Raw genomic sequence first — 21,097 nt, forward strand, 5'->3', positions numbered from 1 at the left:
GCATAAAGTATTAAAAGCACAAACTCAACACTAGAGGTACTGACGATATTAGATTGTTTTGTTGATAGAAAAGTTTATAGACCCCAGCGTCCTTTCAGGCAACAACGCTGTGTCTGCATTCAATCCAAATGGGGATAGTGGCAAAACCATTATCTTGCTTCACACCATCACGTTTTGTCCAACCAGGATTTCCTCATGTATCATGATTTTAAATAGGTTCCTGTCACAAAGGCACTGCCTAATGACGTCATAGGTAGAGATGAGCGAATTTGTTTGTGTCCCTCCTTATTCCCCAAGCTATAGCGCTTATCGAATAAGCTGCAGAGGGAACCCGGCTTCCTGGATCGCTCCGGCTGATCAACTGTCCGGCGTCGCAGTTGCATGTATCGCGGCTGTGTGACAGTCACGACACATGCATGGATAGCCTGTGTGTTGGGCTCTTCATACATGTGTTGTGACAGTGAAACATCCGCGACACATTCAGTTGCGGCGCTGGATAGCTGATCAGCCAGCGCAATCCAGGAAGCCGGGTTCCCTCTGCAGCTTATTCGGTAAGTGCTATAGCTTGGCGAATAAGGATTGACCCAAACAAATTCGCTCATCTCTAGTCCTAGGCATTCCTATCCAGGGCTAGCTTAAAAGTATTCAGAGGAGAATTTATTTGGGTGGGTAGGGGTAAAGAATTATTACCGGTAATTAAATGAGCAATCATAATATTGTCTTGATATCTGGTGTTATTTTGAACAAAAAAAAAAATAAAGCCCCTTTTCGTTTTGCAAACTAGAGATTTTTGGGTAAACTAAGAAATGTTCTTCAGCTTTCTAAAAGTTGAGATGAGGCTAAAGGTTGGAGATCCAAAGTATTCCTAAATTGCTCATGTATGTTTATTTAGCTTGTATAGTGTATGGAGATAGCTCTTTTCTCCCTGATGTTTCCTACCTAAAAAAAAACAACACTTGGTAGGCTGATTGTAACAGGTCTAGGTTTTTATTTCTCTAGCATCTGAAATGTCCTCTCATTAAAATGTGCACTAGCAGTGGTGAACACTTCGGGTGACCACCCATTAGTGATATTGTACATCTATGGCCCACTTTAAAGATCCCTTCTCTCAAATGTAACCGATCTGGGGATTTTCCTTCCATGTTCTGTCCTATACTAAGCCACGCTCACATTTGTGTATATATATTTCATTAATATAACTTGAACACAAGCTTTCTAATCAGCAGCATATTATTCAAAGCTTCTTGAAATAAAGAAAAAAATAGGTTATTTTTTCATGTATACATTTGTCTTTCCATTCATGGGGATTTCAAAAGCTTATTCATATGCAAAATTCTAATTATACCCTTGTTGAATTCACAAAAGATTGTAATGCGTGACTAGAGATAGGGCTTTGTTAGAGAGTGTACCTTCAAGGATGCTCTCCTGCCTCATCTGACTTGCAGCATGTAAAGACACAAGAGTACCGTGATGCAATTAACAGGACAACAGTGCAACACCCAGTGTGCATCATGCAAAGGTATGAATAGGAATAGGATCGGGTACAGCGCTCATATGGAAGCAAAATGATTATTCACCGTTTTGGTGCAAGTAGTTTTTGCACTGATCACAAATTGCCACTAGTCCGTTTCACTCCTTTACAAAAAAAAAGACATCTATCTCTATTCTAGTCATCTATTTTTCCATGAAATGGTGGATAAAGATAAGTGGGCCAAATTACCGATCCAGTAGGCTAAGAGCCCATCGGTGGCTCTATGGTCACGCAGTTAGAGCAGTATGAACTGATAGGTAATGTAGTCACACTGTTGTAGCGGTATGTCTGCATCACTAAAGTGATTTGTATAGAGAAACTGCTGCTCAAGATTAAAATGTAATATCACAGCCAAGCTGACAGGTTTCACATTTGTAAGGATAGCCTCGGGGGGGTTTGGGACTGATGGTTATTGGCCTTTCTTTGTTTTCCGTGGCACAACTCCATTTTGGAAAATAATATTGATATCTAGTGATAAAGAAGCTCTCTTATCCAAATTGTTATCCAAATATCTTCCAGTCATATTAGATAGCACTGTTTGCTTACAATTGCTCATTTTGCCTTTCTACGTGGCTAATTCTGTTTTTCATTAGGTCTATGATATCACATGATTAAAAACGGAGTAGCTGAATCCTGCTAAACTTTGTTGAAACAGGAGGTTAGTTATGAGTTACTTGAGTTGTATGAGTTATGAGTCACTGCAAATTTCCCTGACGGGGGGAGGAGCAGAGCAGCTGGGTCAGAAGTTCAAAAGGGGAATAATAATAATAATTAATTTTTTATAGCGCTAACATATCCCGCAGCGCTTTACAGTTTGCACACATTATCATCGCTGTCCCCAATGGGGCTCACAATCTAGAATCCTTAACAGTATGGTTTTTTTGGAATGTTAAATGCAGGAACAAAGATTTCCTGTTTCTACATAGAGCAGAGAAAAGATAAGAATTAGCTGGGTAGAAAGGCAAAATGAGCAATTGTAAGCGCACAGTGCTATATAATATGATTGCAGTATATTAAGAGGATAAAAACGTGATGGGAGTCCTTTTTTAAATTTGGCCATCTGTATCAGATTTAGAGGTTGTGATAACTCTAGACTATTCGGCTCATTATCTGACTGAAGTGGCTGTAGCCTTGCAGTAAATCTATTTGTTTGCCAGTCACAGCTTTGTACTTTTGATGATGACTGTACTGGTGTTGTAGCTCACTAACTAACTGAAGAGGGAAACTCTTTTTCTTTTATCACTTTTACATTGCCTTTCTACTCTTTTCTTGCATATTTGTGAGTCTTATAGAATTTAAGTGATCATTAAGCCATGTTTGGGTATGAGTTGAATAAACCTTATAATTTTCACCTATATAGACTCCTTTCACGCTGAACCTGAGGATATGGGACATTTACGTACTTGAAGGTGACAGAGTTCTTACTACAATGTCCTACACAATATTGAAACTTCATAAAAGTAAGTAATTTTTTAATTGTAAACCATTTTGCAGTTGACGGCGTCACGTGTTACCTTGATCAAAAGAGAAGTGCACAATGACACATTGGGGCCGATTAAATAAGCTTTTATACCACAAAAACTGGCTTAAATGCTTTGAAAAGTCTCAGGTTTTTTACGCAACTGGGAAGTATGCAACTTTTTTGCAATTTTTGGCATTTTCATGTCAGTTGGAATAAGTTTTGCTGAAATGTGCGGAGCTGGAGAGGAGCTTGGGCGGGCTGGGAACGTGACCATGCCTGCTCGTCAATTTCATCAAAAGTGCCAGCATTTTGTACACCAGTCCCTCACTGGAGTAGCATTTGTGCCATGGTGCACGCCACTCAGAAGTGGCAAAATCATTACATATTGGCTTCGAATTTGGCTCCTTCTACCCCAGGAAGACTGGCGTAGGGTGACCATGCACGCCACCAATCTTGATGAATCTGCTCCTTAGTTTCCTTCAATTCAGAAATTGTTGATAAAATATCCTCATTTCTTAGCTTATTGTCACATAGCAATCATCTTCTTTCTGTGGGCTGTTATTTAGCACGATTTTTGATGGCTTGGCATGTATTTGCTCTGTGCTCACTCTCCCTCTCTCCAATAGTTAGCAGATTGCAGTTTCTTCCTGCCAATGCTGCCAGTCTGTAGAGGAGTGCGCTGGCAACAGCTACTGAGCGAGACCTCCAGAGTCACGATGTATTTATTTACTAGGTCCTGAGTAGATAGAGGTAGCAGAGCTATTGCTGTTTCTAGATCTACATTTTTTTTCATATCGGCGAAAAAAAGTGTTTTTGATGAACGGGAGGAAACAAACTGAAATTATTGTAAGAACATGCGAACTGCATGGAGATGTTATCCTTTGTTAGGTTCAAGTCTGTGATAGAGGTGCAGCAAGGCAACAGTGCTAACCACTGAGCCATTGCGCTGCAATCAAACCACCAATGATTGTAAAGATTTGTTGCATAACCAAATTGTCCTACTGAGGTCAGGCTTCAGAAAAGCAGATTTAATTCTAAAAGGCTTTTTTCTATTCTGGCCTTATAGGAGTTTTCTGATGCCCTATGCGCAAGTTAGGTGATAAATATATGATTGCAGAAGTCTGTAAGTCATAGAATGGAGGTCCTGACATCTCATTCTGTAGGAGTTATAAGCGTAGAGATAGTCGTACATGTATAACCGCTTTAGTCATGACATCCGCTCCATTCACTCTCCTTCAGACCAGGATGCAAAGCCCTTTTTATCTATAGGTGCACTAGTGATGGGACCTTTTGTGATCATGTATCTCTTACCCATTCTGTTGAAAAGTGATAAGTGTATTTCGTGGGCCAATCATTTTGAAGAAAAAGTCACTTCAGCCTCATTCAGACTTAAGTGTTTTGAATGTATCCCGTACGTATTTTATCCTTTTTTTTTTTTTCACGGTTACAACACCCTTATAATCTTTGGTGCTATTCACATGTCCATGTTTTTCGTGTACTGTGTGTTTGTGCCAACTACATGGAGTCGTGCCCATTTTTTTTTTTTTGCAGAATTGATGAGCGACTATACTCGTTGCTCGGGTTTTCCAGAGCACGCTCGAGGGTCCTCCGAGTATTTGTTAGTGTTCGGAGATTAAGTTTTCATAGCCTCAGCTGAATGATTTACAGCTACTATCCAGGCTGAGTACATGTGGGGGTTGCCTGGTTGCCTGACTAACAGATGTAAATTCAGCTGCCGTGATGAAAACTTAATATCCAAACACTAAGAAATACTCGGAGATCACCCGAGCAACGAATATATTCGCTCATCACTGGTCATTACAAGTCTATGGGTAGGTGAAAGCACGTACTGCACATAGATGGCATCTGTATGCTATCCGTTTGCTATATGTATTTAACGCTACAAAGGATAGGAGGAGCTTTATTTTTTCTTTTTTTTCTTTGTGTCCGTGGAAAACACTGATGACACACTGGTGGAAAACACTGACACACGGACCCGACAAAACATTAGTAGAAATCTATAAATGGATCTTATTATAGAAGGTGCTCATAACCATCATACTCCTTACTGAGTGTAGGATTTAGACTTGGTCAAGATCAATAAAATTTCTAATTTTATTAAATAACATACAGTACAACTAATATAATTATAGACCAAAATGGAGATGTTAAAACAGGTGAAAAACACACTGCGCACCTACTCAATCTTCTAATTGCTACTAAACAATGTACAGTGGGTACGGAAAGTATTCAGACCCCTTTTACATTTTTCACTGAGTGTCTGAGTAAAGGGTCTGAATACATATGACCATGTGATATTTCAGTTTTGTTTTATTTTTTTATACATTTGCAAACATTTCTACATTTGATTTTTTTTTCAGTCAAGATGGGGTGCAAAGTTTACATTAATGAGAAAAAAAACTAACTTTTTTGAATTTACCGAATGGCTGCAATGAAAGAGTGAAAAATTTAAAGGGGTCTGAATACTTTCCGTATCCTCTGTAGATGTGAACCATATCCCATTTAGTGTATAAAAAATACATGTACACCAAAATATTACAGCAATGGTAAAATAAATATCTTCGCCTCATTGGGGGACACATGACAGTGGGTGTATGCTTCTGCCGCCAGGAGGCTGACACTAAGTAAACTTGAAAAAAAGTTAGCTCCTCCTCCATCGTATACACCCTGACACTGGCTACCAGAGACTCCAGTTTATGCTTAGTGTCTCAAGGAGGCACATCTCTGGGTCCTGGATCGTTGGACCCGATTTTTCAACATCTTTGGATTGAATGGGCGACGGACCTTTTTGAGGGTCCGATCTCCCCAAACCATCAACAGGCAAGTACGTGCGATATTTCTCCATGTATCCTTCCCCGCTACGTGGGATTCTTCACCGGACTTAGCCCTGACCACCCTGAGGTAGCTAGACTCCAGGCTGTACAGGTGCCCGTAAGATGTCCGTGTGTTTCTCCCTGATTTCTACACCCCTGCGGGTGTTAGCTGGGGTGGTGGACGGTCCCTCTCCTTATCCTGGGGATAATAGAGATAGGGTTCCTGCACCGTCATTTGTTCTACCCCTCGCTGAGTGCGGTATGACAAGGGGGGCTCCTGGCATTACCTGCTGCTGCGTCCTCCGGGAGTGCGGTGCCTTTTTTAGCGTTGCTGAGGTGTCTTGGTGTGCTGGGCCGGCGCTGCAGCATGATCCGGCGCTGCAGCGTTAGGACAGCGGCGCTGCAGCATGATCCGGCGCTGCAGCGTTAGGACAGCGGCGCTGCAGCGTGATCCGGCGCTGTGGCGTTAGGACTGCGGCGCAGCTACGCTGCAGCGTGATCCGGGCGCCGCCGCGGCGTTAGGAGCGGCGCTGCGGGTATGTTTGGCGCCGCTGTCCCCCCAGAGGCTTCGGCCCTGCCTGGCTGCTACGGGCGTGGGGCAGCTTCCTGGAGCCCGGGACTTCCGGCCATCAGACCGCGCTGTGAGGCTCCGCCCCCTCCGGCGCGTCACTTCCGGTTCCGGCTCTCCTCTCTCTAAGGGGGAAAAATTGAGGCCCCGGCTTCGGGCCTGCTCCAGGCCGCAGCATCGTTTGGCGGTCCCTCCCCCCCTAAGGCCTACTGTGCATATAAGACAGCGCTTTTGGGCTGTCTTATATGCTTTCAGGATCTGTCACGGGGGACACAGGACTGGGGTAAGTGCTTCTCCCTCCATCTGGCTGAAGCATTCTTTTTGTCCCAGTCTCTGGCCCTGGGTATAGCTTTACGGATCGTTATGTCTAGAAGGGTTAAGACTCACACGGTTCTTTTTACCGGTTGTGTATCTTGTCGTGCCCCTTTTCCGCACGCCCAAAGTAATCGCCTCTGCGAGGCCTGTGACTCTGAACGCGCCCAGGAGCCCCCCCTGCCAGTTCTCCAGTAGTCTCTCCGGCTCCGGTTCCTCAAGCAGATGCTGGGGCAGCTCCGCCAGAATGGGTCACGTCCTTGTCGCAATCCATGGCGTCCCTTACTGAAGCGATCAAATCTCTGCAGACCCCAGCAGTCAGGGACGGTAGTCCACCTGTCTCGGAGAGGGCCTCGGGGTCTCAGGAGCCTTCGGCCTGCAGGGGCCGCGCTCACTCTAGACAGACGCATGGAAAGCGGATTCGCAAAGCGTCGTCCAGGCACTCAGGTGCTTCCGCATCCTGGAGTTCCGTATCTCGTTCTCCTTCCCCTGCAGAAAGCGGGGAAGTTGAGACTGATTACGAGTCAGAAGGGTCTCTTAATTTTGAGAAACCTGGTTTTCAGGAGTCGGTAGATAGCCTGATTGAGGCTGTCAATCAGTCTTTGGGGATAGAGGACGAGCTCGCCTCATCCTCTGATCATAAGGTCTCATTTAAGCGGGCTAAACGGGCCCATAGGGTTTTTTCCTCTCACCCTGAGTTTGAGCATCTGATTCAACGCAACCGGGAGCACCCGGACAAGCGTTTTTCAGGGCAAAGAGCTCTGAAGGCCAGGTATCCCTTTGCCTCGGAACTTTGTAGTAACTGGGCAGGAAACCCTTCTGTAGATCCTCCAGTGTCCCGTTTAGCCTCTAACACGTTGCTATCTCTCCCTAATGGCTCATCGATTAAGGATCCTATGGATCGTCTTATAGAGAGCTTGGCTCGTTCCGTCTTTGAGGCTTCAAGTTCAGCACTTTTTCCTTCCTTTGCAGCAACTTGGGTTGCCAGGGCTATGATTTCTTGGTCAGAGTCGTTATCTAAGGCTCTCCAAGAAGGTAATTTGTCAGCAGAATTGGCAGAAATGTCATCTCAGGTAGCAATGGCTGGTAGTTATCTGATTAACGCATCCCTAGATGCGGCAGATTGTGCTTCTTCGGCTGCATCTAATGCTATTGCCATCAGAAGGGCCCTTTGGTTAAGGTCCTGGCGGGCTGATTCTACCTCTAAAAAATCTCTTACATCCCTACCGTATCAGAGTGGTCATTTGTTCGGAGAGAAGCTGGATCAGCTTATTTCTGACTCCACAGGAGGGAAGAGTAAGTTTCTTCCTCAGCAGAGGTCTAGACAGCCTTTTCATCGCCAATTTCAGGCCCGTTTTAGAACCTTTCGCAACGTTAGATGGGCCCCAGCATCAGGCTCTCCTGCGCAGGGTCGACCCAATCAGGACCGAGACGGTCGGACCCCTTATACGGCCAGCCAGGGGGGAAGAATGCATCCCCAATCTACTAGATCCAGAGGATCTAGGACTCAAAGATTTTCGGCTAAGTGACTGGAGGCCTCCTCTGGGTGTCTCCAACAGAGTAGGCGGACGTCTACTTTTATTTCGCCAGGTCTGGCTTCAGGTAATCCACGACCAGTGGGTTGGAGAACTCGTATCATCAGGGTACAAAATAGAGCTGGTTCAGCTGCCTCCTCCCTGGTTCTTTCCATCCCGTCTTCCCAGGTCCAAGTCTCTTCGTCAAAGCCTGTTCAATTCCGTAGAGTCCCTTCGTATCAGCGGTGTCATTTCTCCTGTTCCAAGGGAGGAAAGGTTTCAGGGCTTTTATTCCAATCTTTTTGTAGTGCCCAAAAAGGACGGAGCAGTAAGGCCTATTCTAGATCTCAAACTCTTAAACAGGTTTGTCCGCGTTCGTCACTTTCGGATGGAGTCTCTCCGGTCAGTCATCGCCTCTTTGGAAAAGGGAGAGTTTTTGGCCTCAGTAGACATCCAGGATGCTTATCTACATATTCCCATCTTTCCACCTCATCAAAGATTTCTCCGGTTTGCCGTAAACAATCTACACTTTCAATTCACGGCATTACCCTTCGGGCTGGCCTCCGCTCCCAGGGTGTTCACAAAAGTCATGTCTACTGTGGTTTCCATTCTGCACTCCCGAGGTATAGTTGTCTTGCCATACCTGGACGATCTGCTGATCAAGGGACCGACTTTTCAATCTTGCAGGGAAAATGTCGGCTTCACTCTGGACACCCTTTCTCGTCTAGGTTGGCTGGTGAATTTAAGGAAGTCATCCCTACAGCCGTCCCGGAAGATCTCATTTTTAGGCATGATCTTCGACACCTCTCAAGCCCTATCAATCCTTCCCCAGGACAAGGTCCTAGCCCTTCGGCGGGAAGTGAGGAATCTTCAACAACCAGGCCCTCATACGATTCGGTCTGGCATGAGGGTGTTAGGAAAGATGGTTGCGACTATAGAGGCGGTTCCGTTTGCGCAGCTTCATCTTCGACCCCTCCAACAAGCAATCCTATCAGTGTGGAACAGAAATCCTCTCTCTCTCAACCGCAGATTTCGGTTGTCTCTCCAGGCCAGGCTGGCCCTCTCTTGGTGGCTAAACAGCTCATCTCTACTCAGGGGGAAGCCCTTTCCCCCAACCAATTGGCTAGTGGTTACAACAGATGCCAGTCTCCTGGGTTGGGGAGCAGTATTCTTTCATCACACTGCTCAGGGGCTCTGGTCTCCTCTGGAATCAGCCCTCCCCATCAATATCTTAGAGATTCGAGCAGTTCGACTAGCCTTGTTACATTTCCACCATCTTCTGGCAGGTCGCCCTGTCCGAATTCAATCGGACAACGCCACAGCGGTAGCCTACATAAATCACCAGGGGGGCACCCGCAGCAAGGCAGCCATGCGGGAGGTAAAGCAAATCCTACTCTGGGCGGAGAGGAATCACTCTGTAATCTCAGCGGTCCACATTCCGGGCGAAGAAAACTGGGCGGCAGATTTCCTAAGCCGTCTCCATCCCGAGGTATTTTTGCAGATTTGCCATCTTTGGGGGACTCCGGACGTGGATCTAATGGCGTCCAAGATGAATGCCAAGGTGCCCAGTTTTGTCTCTCGGTACTGAGACCCCCGGGCGATCGCCGTGGATGCGCTGGTATTGTCTTGGAACCAGTTTCATCTCTCTTATCTGTTCCCTCCTCTGGCACTGCTCCCGAGGGTAATCAAGAAAATCAAATCAGAGAGAGCACCGGCCATCCTGATCGCTCCGGATTGGCCACGACGGACCTGGTATGCAGACCTGGTACAACTTCTCGCCGGGGTTCCTTGGCGGCTCCCCGATCGGCCGGATCTTCTATCTCAAGGGCCGATCTACCACCAGAACTCAGAGGTCCTACGTTTGACGGCCTGGCCGTTGAATCTTGGGTTTTAACCCAGGCAGGGTTTTCTCAAGAAGTGGCGGATACCATGATCAGTGCACGTAAGCCCGTCTCGGCCAAGATTTATTATCACACTTGGAAGGTGTTCCTTTCCTGGTGTAGAGAGCGCGGGCTGCCTCCTATGCGTTTTTCCATTCCGAACATTCTAGCCTTCCTTCAAGCAGGCCTGGATTCTGGGCTTGCTCCAAGTACTCTTAAAAGGCAGATTTCGGCTTTATCAGTCCTTTTTCAGCGCAAGATTGCTACGAATCGTCAGGTCAGGACTTTTTTCCAGGGAGTCGCTCATAAGGTCCCTCCTTATAGGACTCCTTTGGAAGCTTGGGACCTTAATCTGGTTTTAAGGGCTTTACAGAACGCTCCTTTTGAGCCTCTTCAAGATATTTCTTTGATGTTTCTTTCTTGGAAAGTCGTATTTTTAGTGGCCATAACGTCCATAAGACGGGTATCGGAGCTGGCAGCCCTTTCTTGTCGTTCCCCTTTTCTGCAGTTTCATCAGGACAAGGTAGTTCTCAGACCAGCACCGTCCTTTTTGCCGAAGGTTGTTTCGTCATTCCACATCAATGAAGATATTGTTCTGCCCTCTTTTTGTCCGGCACCTACGCACCGTGTAGAAAAAGCTCTCCATACGTTGGATCTGGTAAGGGCTCTGAGGAGATACTTTTCCCGAACGGCTCCTTTTCGCCAGACAGATGCTCTGTTTGTCCTTCCGCAGGGTCGCAGGAAGGGATGCGCTGCTTCTAAATCTACCCTGGCCAGGTGGATAAGGGCGACCATTCAGGAGGCTTATCGCACCATGGGCATGACGGTTCCGGCCGGAATCAAGGCTCATTCAACAAGAGCGATGGGGGCTTCCTGGGCCGTTCGGCACCAGGCCTCAGCAGAACAGGTTTGCAAAGCTGCGACCTGGTCTAGCCTGCATACGTTTGTCAAACATTATAATGTCCACTCCCAGACCTCTGCAGATGCAAGTCTGGGTAGAAGGATTCTTCAAGCGGCAGTGGCGCATTTATAGACAACCATCATCTGGATGTCTTTGACTGGTGAGTTATTTTTCCCACCCAGGGACTGCTTTAGGACATCCCACTGTCCTGTGTCCCCCAATGAGGCGAAGGAGAAATAGGGATTTTTGTGTTACTCACCGTAAAATCCTTTTCTCCGAGACGCTCATTGGGGGACACAGCTCCCTCCCTGGTAGCCTTATGGCTGCTTTGGTTATATCTGATTACATTAGTCAGTAGGATCTTTTCTAGACATAAAGTTTCTGTATTTATGCTGTTATATTATTTTTTGTTTTGTTCTCCTACTGCTTTTTGCACCAAACTGGAGTCTCTGGTAGCCAGTGTCAGGGTGTATACGATGGAGGAGGAGCTAACTTTTTTTTCAAGTTTACTTAGTGTCAGCCTCCTGGCGGCAGAAGCATACACCCACTGTCCTGTGTCCCCCAATGAGCGTCTCGGAGAAAAGGATTTTACGGTGAGTAACACAAAAATCCCTATGTTTGCACCTACTCAATAATATAATTGCTACCACAGTGTGTAGCTCACCTCTGTTTTAACGTCGCCTGTTTAATCCACATTTGTGTTAGTTGTACTATGTTGTTCAAAAAAATTATTATATTCTGATTTAATGTTTCGTGAAACAAGGTCCTGTTTTATTGTAATTTGTCCAGATGGTGCCATTTGAATAATGATAACCGATATGTGTTTAGCTATATAGGATTTCTGTATATTTAGTGATCCATGGAGATCATAAAATGTATATGAAGATGAGTAAGTGCGCAGTAATGTGCATTACTATTCTTCCACTAAGTCATATGTAGTTTTAGTTGAGCTATTATCAGCCTCTCAGGAAATCCGTTTATACAAGTGTGATCCCGGAGCCGCTGTGAAGTGAAATTACCATTTCTAATATAGTCGGAGAGAGACAATTGTGTGATGTATGTCAAGAACAAATGGTGCATTGCTCTCACTCCTGAAATATGCATGCTCTCCCTATGCTGTAAAGGGGAAGATTACATGACAAAAAGCTTCAGCTTTAAGATGACTCTCGGAGAGTGCAGGCCATTTCATCTCCATGTAAAAAGCCCCATGTCTTCTGGGCATTGCCTAACCATTATTAAGGGACAGCGAGTACATTGATTATGACAAGTACATGTGTGTGTAATGCCGCGAGCAATTTTCCTCAATGAACTGTTATCCAGATCTGCACCATTGCTGTTTCATCAAAGGAAGTGATTATAGAAAAATGATTTAATCAGAGCAGTCCTCTTTATGCAATGTATTCTGTTAAGTAACTGCTGAACTATAAAATGGTAATTTTCCGAGTTCTGTGCCCTGACCTTAAGAGTCCACAATGCGGTTGCTTTATCTTACAATTGGCAATGGTTCATTGTGAGGTTCCGGTCTTACCGGAAATCTGTCAGTAGGATCAACCCTCCTTATCCGTCTATATGGGCATGTAGGACAAATGAAACCTCGATAGCTGTGACCTGATGTTTTATTCCAGACAAATCCATGTTTTTCTGATATGTAAATAAGTTACAATCTCTGGACCAGACCCGTCTCAGAAACTGCCTGCATTAACCCCCTAACAACCAAAGCTAATCTGGAAAAGCTTTTAGTCTGGAGAGAGGAAGTAATTGCTGCATCTCCATAAAATCTCCCAGCCCCCATTATCCCTCATCTAAAGTTTTTCACGAACTCTGGTTCTCCTTCTGTCTGTAAAAGGACAAACCCTTTCATTCCCTCCTGCATCCAACTATTTTTTCTGTGTCGTCTGTCCTGTGCAAGAGGGGAGGTAAGGCTTAACCCCCTTACAATATGACCGGCATATTGGTGCATTGAGATAAAGGTATCCTGTTAGATGATTCATTGTGTCTGAACCACGAGCAGCATGAAGCGGAGACAGGCCAAGTTATTAAAATTCTGTATGCTTAACTCTGAAATTTTGCAGTTTTTCAGAGAATACTTCGTTTAAAACATGGGCTGGGAATGAAGTGGTAAAAATGTCTAATCATGGCATTATGTCCCTGCCGGCTTCTCCTTGCCCCTATTCTCATCCCTTGAGTGCACACATGGGGAGAAACCTGTCAGTCATACACATAATTTGTGGTTCCGGCCTTGTGACTCACCGGACAGTGAACCTAACAGCTGATACATGGTGCCCATTCATTGGACAGCTTGTATCAGACATTGGCCGTATGAACTCAGCCCGGTATGTTTGAATCTGAAACACTTCAGCGTGTCTTTCCCTGCCCGTTGTGCCGATTGACCGGTCTCTGCCTATGTGGGCATATAGGCAAAGATCTTTCAATTCAGGGCAGCCAGGGGCCCGCCTGTCTGACTAGTTTACAGCACGGCTCAGTCCGGCGGCTATTCAAGTAGGTTTTTGTCTGAAGCCTGCAGTGTTTCAGAATCGAAAATACCTGGCTGAGTGTAATTGGGCAGCATGTATCAGCGGTCAGCTGCTATTTAACTCGCTAGCACCAAAGCCAGTTTTGACCGCCTTGACAGATCTGTATTCTTTAATCTAGATGGGTCTCACATTGTGGTAAAGTAATAACTTTAAAATGCTCCTTCCAATCAGTCATCCTGAACTGTTTTTTTTGCATATACCGTACTTTACTACATTACAGTGGTAAGTTAAGGTTGATAACATTTTCTTTTATTTTGAAACATATATCTTAAGCAAATGTAAGTGTTGTATAACTTGCAATTTTCTTTTTTTTTTTTTATTTTGCCCTTATAACAGTCATGCAACACAAAATAGTTAATAAATAACATTTCCCATTTGTCTACAGAATTTTAGGTTAAAAGTTTAATACCAATTTTTCAACAAACTTTCAAAGTGTATTCTTTTACATAGTTTTTCAGTTTTAAAGTGACTTGAGGGTTTTCCATTTAAGTATTAAAAATACATTCAGAAATATCATTGACCCTTTAGGTGCTCCATGGCAATTACTGCAAAGTAGAGTGGAAAAATTAGATTCTTCCTACTGAAATGTTGATTTAGACTAAAATTTTTCATTTTCACAAATTGAAAATACTCGAAAATGTGTTACTCCATTTCTTCTGAAATTGATAATGCCACATATGCAGTTAGAATCTGGCAAACGACATGTCCTAGAAGGGAGGGGGGCTGTTTGACTTTTGGAGATGTTGTGAACACCATGTCGCACTTGCAGATCATTTGAGGTGCCAAAACAGTACAACCACCCAAATCTCCACCACCCCCATCTCAGAAATGACAAATATCCACCGGTCAGTCAACAGCCAGTACTTAGCGATGTACGAGCAGAACACAACAGCACTCCGTGCATTGCATAATGGTCGCTGCATAGAGCTGCACTTCAGTTGAAGCTAAAGCGCAGCTCTTAATATCGGCCATTAAGCAATGTAGAGGGTTGTTGTGTTCTGCTCGTGCATCACTTCGTTCATACTCATGTATTGCAGATTATTGAAGCTACCACTGGCTGAACTTGAGGTAATTGCTAGGCATACTATGGCAACCATTGGAACCCCACAGGGTGCTAATAGGATTAAAGGGCATCTGTCAGGATCAACTATCCTCAGCCATCTATATGGGCATGCAGTCCATAGAAAGATAAATAAAATATCTGCAAAAGGATGTCTTTTTTTTGCAGAGGAATATACGTTTCTTAATATGTTAATGGCCTTTCAATATCTATAGAACGGGCACAGATCTGCATAAGTCTGGCTCCAGATCTTATTTAAAATGAAAGGGGCGTTACTAGTGTGAGACATGTAGATCAGGAGAGCAGACTGTCAGTCATTACAAGTCCCACGCATGTATCTTGCCCACCATTTATTTAACCCTTTTCCGACATCAGGCTTAATAGTCCCCCTATTTGATGCAGGCTCCGGCCCTGAACCTGCACTTTTCCGGGCCCATGTCAGCTGATATATACAGCTGACAAATACCTGCAACAGCCGCAGGTGGAATCACTATCCACCTGTGGCTCTTAACCTGTTAAATGCCGCTGTCAATCTGACAGCGGTATTTAACTCGCGCATCCGGGAAGCATGCCGGAAATCCTGCCCATCGATGACCCCCGTCACGTGATTGCGGGTCACCGATGGGTTGGCACCGCACGTGAGAGATGGCATCCGCCCCCAGGAACAGGAAACCTGTAGCAGAGATATAAGAATGGGGCGGCCCCTCTCTCCTCAGTTTGGTTTCCTGTTCCTGCAGGTGGATGCCTGTCGCAGAGCTCCTACCTCCGGAGGGATCCCCCTCTGATGATTCCGGTCCAGAGGCCGAGGTCCGCGGGGGGGCTAGCCATACTCTGCGTCATCGCGTGCGGTGCTGTCCGGTGAAGAGGCTGCTAGGTCCGCGCCTTCCTTCCCCCTCACTGGACTCCCCGGCTGGTCCGGGGATAAGGGGGCGTGTCCTTCACTGATTCTGGCGCCGAAGTGAAGGATGACGGCTTCCGGTCGCACAGGAAGTGACGTCACACGCCGAAGGAGCCGGTGTGCTGGACACTTCCGGGCGGAAGCTGTTCCAGAGGCGCACACACCGCTCCTTCTATATAATAGAGCGGCAAGAGGAGTCGCTGGTCCTGCACTTCAAGCAATTGCCTGAAGATGACCGAACCAGCGATGGATCCAGAGACGCTGCTGATGCCTGCGCCCAGAATGTCTGAGGAGACTCAAGCTGGCGCGGTATCCGGGGTCCTGGAGGGGTGAGTGCCTTTGTAAGGCAAACCACACACACTGATACCTTGTACACTGTGTTTTTTAGGGAAGGAAAGCCACCTCCAAACAGAAAAATAGGGTCTGTCCACTATGTAAAGAAACACTCCCTAGGCTATACAGCAAGAAAATCTGCCAGCCCTGTATTTTGGAAGTGCATTTGAACAGCAAGGTTGATTGCTGTTGTGGGGAACTAGAAAAAAAAAAAAATAATCTATAAATCTTCAGCAGAGCGAGCTGAGTGTGAGCGAGCTGAGTGTGAGCTGAGTGTAAGTGTGGACGGCGGTAAGTGTGACTTGTGATTCAGTGACTTTGGAGTCAGGGAGTTTCCAAGGGAGGAATTACTGAATTGCTGCCTGTTTTGTATTAATACTTTGTATTTATTTATTTATTTTTTTATTATTTAACTTTTCTGTCTGGTGCAATCCCCATTAGGAAATGTGCTCCACTCTTGTTAATGCCATCCAGTGCACATCTTGCCACATGTATGCAGTCCTTGAGCAGCCGGTCGAGGGTGCATACTGCTGTGCGAGATGTGAGCACGTTGTGCATTTGGAAACCCAGATTCTGACTCTAAATGTGCAGCTGGCAACACTGAGATCCATTGACAATATGGAGAGGAGTCTTCTGCTCACGGAGCAGACGCTCAATGGGACAGATGAGGGGGGGGATGGTAGGATGGAGCTGCAGGACGGTGAAGTAGCAAGCTGGGTGACAGTTAGGAAGCGGGGTAGAGGGAAGAGTGCCAGGGAGGCTAGTCCTGATCTGGAACACCCCAATAAGTTTGCTAAGTTGGCAGATGAGGGGGGTGCCAGTACAGGGGTAGCACTGCTGCAGCCAGGCATGTCCTCTGAAAGCCGGGGGAGTGACTGTTCCAGTAAGGAGGGAAATAGGAGAGCAGGGCAGGCCAGACAGGTGCTGGTAGTGGGGGACTCAATTATTAGGGGAACAGATAGGGCAATCTGTCACAAAGACAGGGATCGTCGAACGGTGTGCTGCCTACCTGGCGCTCGAGTCCGACACATCGCTGATCGGGTGGACAGATTACTGGGAGGGGCTGGTGAGGACCCAGCGGTCATGGTGCACATTGGCACAAATGACAAAGTTAGAGGTAGGTGGAAGGTCCTTAAAGATGATTTCAGGGAATTAGGCTGCAAGCTGAAAGCAAGGACCTCCAACGTGGTATTCTCCGTAATACTGCCTGTACCACGTGCCACGCCAGAGAGGCAACGGGAGATTAGGGAGGTTAAGAAGTGGCTCAAGAATTGGTGTAGGAAGGAGGGGTTTGGGTTCCTGCAGAACTGGGCCGACTTCTCAGTTGGCTACAGGCTCTACGCTAGGGATGGACTGCACCTCAATGGGGAAGGTGCAGCTGTGCTGGGGGAGATAATGGCTAGAAGGTTGGAGGAGTGTTTAAACTAGGAATTGGGGGGGAGGGTATTCAATTTATAGGAGGGGAAGATAGTGCAGACAGAGACCTGGGCACAAATAAGGAAGTTGGGGGTGGCGGTGGCATGGGGGGTGGGGTTAGAACAGTTAATAATTTAAGAAAGAGTAGAGGTACAGAGAGGAACATCAAGTGCATGTATACTAATGCCAGAAGCCTCGCCAACAAAATGGACGAATTAGAACTAATGTTGTTGGAGCATAATTATGACATGGTGGGGATATCTGAAACGTGGCTGGATGAGAGCCATGACTGGGCTGTTAACTTGCAGGGCTATAGTCTGTTCAGAAATGACCGTACAGATAAGCGAGGGGGAGGGGTGTGTCTATATGTAAAATCGTCCTTAAAACCCATCCTGCGTGATAATATAGGTGAATTTAATGAAAATGTAGAATCCCTGTGGGTGGAGATAAGGGGAGGGGAAAAAATAATAAATTACTGATAGGGGTTTGTTATAAATCTCCAAAAATAATGGAAGCAATGGAGAATATCCTCGTAAAGCAAATAGATGAAGCTGCGACTCAAGGAGAAGTCATTATTATGGGGGACTTCAACTACCCTGAAATAGATTGGGGAACAGAAACCTGCAGTTCCAGCAAAGGTAATCGGTTTTTGACAACTGTGAGAGACAATTACCTTTCACAGCTGGTTCAGGACCCAACAAGAAGGGGGGCACTGCTAGACCTAATATTAACCAACAGGCCAGACCGCATATCAAACATAAGGGTTGGGGGTTACTTGGGAAATAGAGATCACAAAATAAGTTTTCATGTATCCTTTAAAAAGATGTGTAATAGAGGGGTTACAAGGACACTAAACTTCAGGAGGGCAAATTTCCAATGGATGAGAGAGGATCTTGGTGCAATTAAATGGGACGATATCCTGAGACACAAAAATACACAAAGAAAATGGGAGACATTTATTAGCATCCTGGATAGGACCTGTGCACAGTATATACCGTATGGGAATAAACATACTAGAAATAGGAGGAAACCAATATGGCTAAATAGAGCTGTAAGGGGCGCAATAAGTGACAAAAAGAAAGCATTTAGAGAATTAAAGGAAGTAGGTAGTGAGGAGGCATTAAATAAATACAAAAAATTAAATAAATTCTGCAAAAAGCAAATCAAGGCAGCAAAGATTGAGACAGAGAGACTCATTGCCAGAGAGAGTAAAAATAATCCCAAAATATTCTTTAACTACATAAATAGTAAGAAACTAAAAAATGATAGTGTTGGCCCCTTTAAAAATAGTCTGGGTGAAATGGTGGATGAGGATGAGGAAAAAGCCAATATGCTAAATGACTTTTTTTTCATCAGTATTTACACAAGAAAATCCCATGGCAGACAAAATGACTAGTGATAAAAATTCCCCATTAAATGTCACCTGCTTAACCCAGCAGGAAGTGCGGTGGCGTCTAAAAATCACTAAAATTGACAAATCTCCGGGCCCGGATGGGATACACCCTCGAGTACTGTAGGAATTAAGTACAGTCATTGATAGACCATTATTTTTAATCTTTAAAGACTCCATAATAACAGGGTCTGTACCACAGGACTGGCGTATAGCAAATGTGGTGCCAATATTCAAAAAGGGAACAAAAACTGAACTCGGAAACTATGGGCCAGTAAGCTTAACCTCTACTGTGGGTAAAATCCTGGAGGGCATTCTAAGGGATGCTATACTGGAGTATGTGAAGAGGAATAACCTCATGACCCAGTATCAGCACGGGTTTACTAGGGACCGTTCATGTCAGACTAATTTGATCAGTTTCTATGAAGAGGTAAGTTCCGGACTGGACCAAAGGAACCCAGTAGATGTAGTGTATATGGACTTTTCAAAAGCTTTTGATACGGTGCCACACAAAAGGTTGATACATAAAATGAGAATAATGGGGATAGGGGAAAATATGTGTAAGTGGGTTGAGAGCTGGCTCAGGGATAGGAAACAAAGGGTGGTTATTAATGGAGCACACTCGGACTGGGTAGCGGTTAGCAGTGGGGTACCACAGGGGTCAGTATTGGGCCCTCTTCTTTTTAACATATTTATTAATGACCTTATAGGGGGCATTCAGAGTAGAATTTGAATATTTGCAGATGACACTAAACTCTGCAGGGTAATCAATACAGAGGAGGACAATTTTATATTACAGGATGATTTATGTAAACTAGAAGCTTGGGCTGATAAATGGCAAATGAGCTTTAATGGGGATAAATGTAAGGTCATGCACTTGGGTAGAAGTAATAAGATGTATAATTATGTGCTTAATTCTAAAACTCTGGGCAAAACCGTCAATGAAAAAGACCTGGGTGTATGGGTGGATGACAAACTCATATTTAGTGGCCAGTGTCAGGCAGCTGCTACAAAGGCAAATAAAATAATGGGATGCATTAAAAGAGGCATAGATGCTCATGAGGAGAACATAATTTTACCTCTATACAAGTCACTTGTTCGACCACACTTAGAATACTGTGCACAGTTCTGGTCTCCGGTGTATAAGAAAGACATAGCTGAACTAGAGCGGGTGCAGAGAAGAGCGACCAAGGTTATTAGAGGACTGGGGGATCTGCAATACCAAGATAGGTTATTACACTTGGGGCTATTTAGTTTGGAAAAACGAAGACTAAGGGGTGATCTTATGTTAATGTATAAATATATGAGGGGACAGAACAAAGACCTTTCTGATGATCTTTTTAATCATAGACCTGAAACAGGGACAAGGGGGCATCCTCTACGTTTGGAGGAAAGAAGGTTTAAGCATAATAACAGACTCGGATTCTTTACTGTAAGAGCAGTGAGACTATGGAACTCTGCCATATGATGTTGTAATGAGTGATTCATTACTTAAATTTAAGAGGGGACTGGATACATTTCTGGAAAAGTATAATGTTACAGGGTATATACACTAGATTCCTTGATAGGGCGTTGATCCAGGGAACTAGTCTGATTGCCGTATGTGGAGTCGGGAAGGAATTTTTTGTCCCCAAGGTGGAGCTTACTCTTTGCCACATGGTTTTTTTTTTGCCTTCCTCTGGATCAACATGTTAGGGCAAGTTAGGTTAGGCTATGGGTTGAACTAGATGGACTTAAAGTCTTCCTTCAACCTTAATAACTATGTAACTATGTAACTATGTATCGACAAAACGGTTGCGGAGGAATCTTCTTCCTTATTACAAAATATTAAAACAATTATACGGAAGGAAGTTAAATCTACGGTTAAGGAGCAGTTGAAACATCATACAGCAAAGGAAACCTCCCATCCCCCAACAAGTGAGCAAGGGTCGGACGTAGATTCAGGGGATGAGCCGGGAGCCTTAACCCCCTCTGATGCCTCAGATTTAGACTCCTCAGATGAGGAGTATGGCCACCCTTATTTTCAGTCCGAAGATATTGGAAAGCTGCTCAAACTCGTCAGAACGACTATGGGGGTAGAGACCCCTAAGGAACCGCGGACAATCCAAGACACCATGTTTAGTAATTTGGAGGAGAAAAAGCGAAAATTTTTTCCCTTCCATGATCATATAGTCAATTTAATAAAACGTGAGTGGAAAAAGCCTAATAAAAAGATGTCCATCCCTCAGGCTTTAAAACGCAAATACCCCTTTGATGAGGAGGTCTGTGAGAAGTGGGATAAGGCTCCTAAGTTAGATGCAGCCATCGCCAGCACATCTAAAGGGGTTGCGTTACCATTTGAGGACATGGGAGCCCTAAAAGACCCCCTCGACAAGAAAGCAGATGCTTTTCTAAAGTCGGCTTGGGAAGCAGCGACATGGTCATTTAAACCCGGGGTTGCTGCCACTTGCACGGCACGTGCTAT

At 45.0% G+C, this 21,097-nt stretch overlaps 1 protein-coding gene across 6 annotated transcripts in view; it reads left to right on the forward strand.

Annotated features, from left to right (window-relative positions):
• USP6NL (USP6 N-terminal like) overlaps positions 1-21,097 on the forward strand; it is a 249,289-nt gene that overhangs the window by 186,029 nt on the left and 42,163 nt on the right. For all 6 annotated transcript variants that reach the window (XM_069765232.1, XM_069765235.1, XM_069765234.1 and 3 more), the window contains one exon: positions 2,892-2,991. In XM_069765232.1, the coding sequence (XP_069621333.1) occupies positions 2,892-2,991 (100 nt within the window). The remainder of the gene's footprint in view (positions 1-2,891; positions 2,992-21,097) is intronic.

Source organism: Ranitomeya imitator, chromosome 4 (assembly GCF_032444005.1).
Source record: "Ranitomeya imitator isolate aRanImi1 chromosome 4, aRanImi1.pri, whole genome shotgun sequence".
Taxonomy (NCBI): domain Eukaryota; kingdom Metazoa; phylum Chordata; class Amphibia; order Anura; family Dendrobatidae; genus Ranitomeya; species Ranitomeya imitator.